The 6,099-nt window shown below is 33.8% G+C and overlaps 1 protein-coding gene across 1 annotated transcript in view; it reads right to left on the bottom strand.

Moving 5' to 3' along the window:
* The window catches only part of LOC106457157 (ras-related protein Rab-32B-like), a 37,515-nt gene that overhangs the window by 22,755 nt on the left and 8,661 nt on the right, over positions 1 to 6,099 (bottom strand). The window contains exon 3 of the mRNA XM_013916544.2: positions 3,077 to 3,109. Coding sequence (XP_013771998.2) covers positions 3,077 to 3,109 — 33 coding nt within the window. The remainder of the gene's footprint in view (positions 1 to 3,076; positions 3,110 to 6,099) is intronic.

Genomic DNA, 6,099 nt, shown 5'->3' with positions numbered 1-6,099 from the left:
TTTCCAATTTTTTCTTAACCAGCTCAGAATTAATGCAGTCATCTTGTTTGATCTCGTTTCCATTTATCAAGTGATCAAGATGTGGAATACTGTTTAAATCTTCATTAGTAAAAACCAAAGAAAAAGTAAAACATTCTAACCCAGTCATCTCATAAACATCAGATACTAGCATTCCTTTATTGCAAAAAGCTCCCTTCTCCCACTGAACTGATCCCACAAGTCCAACCAGTCAATCTGCTTATCCTTACATACTAACCTAAGCCTAGCACTTAGCCCTAATGACCTACTTATAACTTCATCCCCATAGTTAATTCTGGGCACTATCCCTGCCAAAATTAAGTTATGGCCATTTTTCTTTAAGTGCCTTTATCAACCCCTTATAGTTATTAATTAGCTCCTCTGACCTACCTTTCCTTACATAATTAGCCCCTACATGCACTACAAAAACTGCATCTCTGCTAGCTCCTTTTGTTATATCTTTTGCTCTGTCAGTTATATGGAGAAAGGGGTAGAAAATGTTGACTATCATTCATAGTCTGGGGGAAAGAATCAATGATGAGGAAGAAACTCCTTTATCTTGACAAGGAACCACCAGGTAGTGGTTGAAAAAGGAAGGGTCAATGATGGGAAGAAAAATGAGAATAAAACTCAGGAGAGGGGGCAAATGACCCTCTTATGTCTAAAAGTCCTATAACATGGACTAAAGATACAGAAAATACTTAGTATTAGGAGAAGGAGGAGGAAAAGGAACAAGAAAAGAAGACAGAGGATGAAAAGACAAGAAGTGAAGATAAAGTTCATGTGTAAGAATCTGAATGACACACCAGTCAGCTACAAAAGGGGTCAAAAGTCTGTGAACAGATATGCCCCTACAGGGCCTAAGCTGACTGGGTACAAAGGGAGGGAGTCACCAAAGGAATGTGCAATAGCTAACTTGACAGGAGAGGGATGGCAAGAAGAGGTATAGCAATGAAAAACAAGAAAAGAGAGAGAGGCAGAGGACTCACGGGGTTGTGAGAGATGAGAAACCACGGCAGAAAGGGAGGTAGTTTTGAACTGAACCTTGAAGGTGTTAGGAACACCCCTGAAGACTTCAGGGCAAAGAAAAAGAGCCAGATGGAGATCACAGAGGTAAGAATGGGGATGGAGAATGGTAGAGAGAAGACAGTCACATCCCAGGAGATTCCAACTACAGAGGAACTAAGTACGCAGGAACAAAGCACAAGATGAAACCCTGGCCAAGATATTGAAAAGGATTGATTAAAAATTCCCAGAGAAACTATTGGGATGCTGATGTAGGGCTTCAGATAGGAGATGAAAAAAGGATAGGTAAAGAAGAAGATGGGTAAGAAAAAAGCAAAGACAAGAAAACTAAGTACTAGACAGTGTTACTGAAGACAGGGTCAGTCCCCCAACCAGGTAGAAAGGACTCCAAGAACTGAAAAAGAGAATGGTCATAAGTCATGGTGAAGGAATTCTGGAGATGAGGCATTTGAAAGTTGGAACAAAGCTGATCCACAAATTAGTCAACTTGGATTTGTATGACAAGAGAAGGAGAAAAATCAAATAATTCTCAGTGTGAGAGTCATATAGCAAGGAATGGGAAGAAACAAAAGATAGAGGATATATGGAAAGTAAAGGAAAAAACTGAGTAATCAAATCCACAGAAAGATTTGGAGGAGGATCACTGTCCTCAATACGTAAAAAAAAGCAAAAAGGCATCAAATAACCAATGATATGATGAACTATGGCAGGAAAAAGTTCCACAGTCAAAGAACCTCCAGTGTCTACAGACAAAGTAAGGGTAGTGTTAGCAACATCATCAGAACCTTGAGAGTAGATAGTAGTCTCCCTCACTTGAGAATTCATGGTCATTGTAGCAATTCTCCAGGTAAAAAAACAAACATTTTAGAAGTTATTTAATGGCAATGTTGTATGGAAGTGAAGTTAAAACAAACTAAAAGGAAGCCTAACAAAGTTAACACTGCAAAAAGGCAGTACAAATCTCAAAATCAGTACAAAATCTCTTTAAACTGAAACATTCATGTCTGTGAAAGACAGTTCCAAGTATAAGAAGGAAGTTAATTTCAAGTGCAAGTGCTTATGGGGATGTACTGCTTATGGAGAGTACGTAACCATACTATTGGTGGAGGGCTATTGTTGCATGATGATTATATCGTGCACAAGCAAAATTCACATGATAACGTGCATCTTAGGTGGCAGATAGCTTGAGAATAGTGGCATGTGCAAAATCTCAAAGGCAGATATGCAAGGAATAGCTTTTGTGTACAGAGAGGTAAGCCTATTATTTTGGAATTAGCTGATTTTAAATACAATAGTATTGGTGAGCATAAAATGTATCTTATTCACTACAGCTTTACTTGTATATGAGCATCATACATTATAATGCATACACTAATGTACACATCATTGATCTTACATACATCACATGCAACAGACCAAATATTGTGAATATAGAAAGTTAGTTATTTCTGTTGACTATTGAACTTAGTTCCCCTCAAATGTCTACTTTAAAAATTTACTTATTTCAACAAAAAATATTTCTGCAAAGAATTTTTTTTTTAATTAGTAACAGCTATATGAAGAGGATTTACTTGAAAACTTGTAACTTCAAGTTAAACTTTATGTTAATACTCAGTGATCATTACTGTAGTTAAGTTTTCTTTTTAGTTGTACTTCAAATATGAATAAACAAGGAATGGAAGAAACCTTTGTAATAAATACAAACAGTTAACATCCAGAAAACATTCAAAACAAGTCAACTTAAAACCATTGTTTTGGTAAGGTGATTCTAATAAGATAAAAATTCATATTATGTTACAACACAATGAAGAATAATGCACACAGATATGAATAATTGACACTAACAACATTAACTGTACAGATACACAAGTACTGTTCACAAATTTGTGGGAAATGTTTAGTACAATAAGTCATAGAATGTATATCTATGAATAACTTTTTTCTCTTCAATCAACTTTCAATGTATTTTTCAAGTTAAAATTCAAGTGTTTTCCTAAGATAAGAATCCACAAATTACTACTGTAACACATACCTTCTGTGTATCTTCTGATAATTGTTGTTTTTCCTGAAATAAAAAGTGACAATGAAGTTTTTTGAAAAATGTAATTTTATTAGTATTATCAAGAAGTGAGGAGATTCTATGCAATTGTACATACACTGTACATATTTCTTTACACTTTCATATATTTAGGAGTTTCATATAGTACATATGTGTAAAGTACTAATATTGATTTACAGAATTATGGATACCTAGAGAAATTCTCTAAAACTTTCATTTTTCAAATACAAGATTATTTGTTGTATTCCATACAGTATTATATATTATACAGTAATAGGAATGTTACATAGAAAATATTTGACTATGATGGTATACATGTATTTTCTACATTATTGTACATTTTTAAATTGATATATTTTAACCCAGTAAAATTAACAACATGAAAAGTAACAACATCTTTCACAATTTTTCTACAATGAAATGAAAACCAGCCATAGTGTTATATGGATATAGTGGACCACAATCAAACTTAAAAAACTTGGTACAAATTATAATTATTTTCAATATCTTCTTAATACATACATTAAGAATTCAAGTAATGAGAATGCAACTTCATCTACACATTGTCATTTTGTAAAGAAATGATTTTTCCCTCAATAGTAGAAACGTTTTTTTGTAATACAAGACATTTTTATTCTGTACTGTAGCTGCCCAAGTCATGAACTGTAAAATAATACATGTGTAAACAATGGATATGCACATGAACACACATTCCACTCTGAGATGAGATTGTTTTTCCATCAATATACAATCCAATAGGAAAAAATTTAATGATAAAAATCTACTCAACAGAAGTTAAAAGTACATGAGAAATTAGCTCTAGAAATGAGCATTTCACGTGTAGGTGATAATAAACGCATTTTTATTAATCAAAGTAAAAAAAAATTTCTTTCTCATGAAGCGTCAAGATTTGGTTGTACATATATTTTAGGAAATAATAATATTTTCTTATATATCATAAGTTGACAGTACTTTAACTTTCATGAACATACAAAATTGATTATTTAATTATATAAAACTACTTTTAACAAGTGATAAACTTCATATACACGTTATCAAAAGTTAAGGGAGACTGGCAAACAAAATCACAACAATAAAATGTTGTGACACTGCTCCCAGTGATGATTTTTGAAAAGCTAATCTTGTGAGTGGAGGGAGAGTACCTTATCGGAAGTAATGAGAGAGCCATGTCAGTGAAAAACAGATGCGTCTTACAGTATTTCATGTGAATTAAGGACCTAAAGGGGTAGGTGATTATCCGAAACACATAATGATGAAGTGAAAAGATACTTTCAAAATAAGAAAAATGTTAAAAATAGTGGCATTTGTAGGTAATTCCCTTTATAGAACTACTGTTCTAAATGTTGTGCACTTGATGATCTTCCACCATGTGACAGTGAAACTGATCAATGATCTAAATTACTCAGCTCCTGATACAATTTTGAGCAAGTTAACTGTAAAAATCCTGTTTAATACTGAAGATCATATCAACAGGTAACAATCATTCTAAAATGTACTCAACTGATTGTTCTACCACTTGAAGCATAAACTCAAGTACCTGTTATGCATGGTACTATCACCCATGCTGGAGCCTAGTGTTGGAAAGGTCAACATAAACAGAAAATAGTTTGCATCCAATTTGTGCCAAGTGTTAGATCCAAAAATGAAAGACCATACCAACTGTTACAGAATAGATGTGATCTGTCTTTAAACAAAACATGTGGAAGAGACCTTCTTAGGCTTCACAAGCTAACTGATGGGACTGACCAAGTCCCAGTTTTTCAGAATTCCATTCCACCTTTGAGGAATATCTGCATTGAATCTGTACAAATTATTTGGGGGCTCTCCTCATTAAATTCTATACCGAGTAATCAATAAAATTCTGTCTACAATTCTGAGTTTGGAAAATAGTATCGTTGTACAAAAAGAGCAAAACATTTAGCTTATTCTACTTGGTTGAGCAATATTCTTCCTGTATATCTTAGATTTGGTCATATCAGTTGCTGAGAACTGACACCTAACAATATGCATTTTCTTGCATAGGAACTTTTGACAGAACAGAACAATATCATTTCCATCTTAGGGATGCACTAGTTCTCTTTCATGTACTAGGTGTGAAAATCGAGATGCCATTGTTTCTGCAGAAGGGATATATTGAGTATCATAAAGAGAAATCCAATCTTTTAAGCGCTGTCAGAGAAGTGTGTTGGGTATTGTCATATTCACTGTTAAGAAATGGGAGCTAATAATACCCATCTTCTTGCATATCTTGTGATGTTGGATGATAGAAGCAAGAAATGGTCAGTTATTGAATATGGTTATAATATTTATTAACCTGAAAATTTCTTTCATGGGAGATCACCTAAAAATAGTCAAAGATCTTTGCAACTATTATTAGCCTGTGTTCATATAGAACAAAAAATCTGATTTGGCTAGTATTCTTAAACTGATGATATAACCCAACATACTCCAACAGGTTGTACAATCCTAAAGTTTAGTGTGAAAGAAGTCAATGTTGAAAAAGACTGAAAAAAAAAGCTATGTAACTTTGGATTTGTCACAGTTGTCTAAAATATATCTGCAGTCATTGACAGGCTTACATTGGAACATTGCTGAAGCAAATGGTATCATATACAAGAAGTTCTTCTGTAATTGGACTATATGATATATGGATCAATAGTAAAAGGAATGTAAAGATTCAGTTCCATCATATTTCAAGCAAAGTGTACTCTTTCTGAATTCAACAGGAGAATTAGTGTGTCCTACTAATACTAGGCTGATATTGCCTACATTGTGCGGGTACAAGAATAGTATAGTGCATGCATAAGTAATAAGGTTACTTCACAGGCTCACAATACCAGCTTCTGTGCCTAAAGACGTTCAGGATAATAAATAATAAGGGTACTTCACAGGCTCACAAGACCAGCTTCCATGCCTAAAGACGTTTAGGATAATAAGTAATAAGGTTACTTCACAGGCTCACAATACCAGCTTCC

This window comes from Limulus polyphemus, unplaced genomic scaffold (genome assembly GCF_000517525.1).
Source record: "Limulus polyphemus unplaced genomic scaffold, Limulus_polyphemus-2.1.2 Scaffold298, whole genome shotgun sequence".
NCBI classification, from domain to species: domain Eukaryota; kingdom Metazoa; phylum Arthropoda; class Merostomata; order Xiphosura; family Limulidae; genus Limulus; species Limulus polyphemus.
Note: the sequence above shows the minus strand (reverse complement) of the source record. Positions and strands in the feature narration are given on the sequence as shown.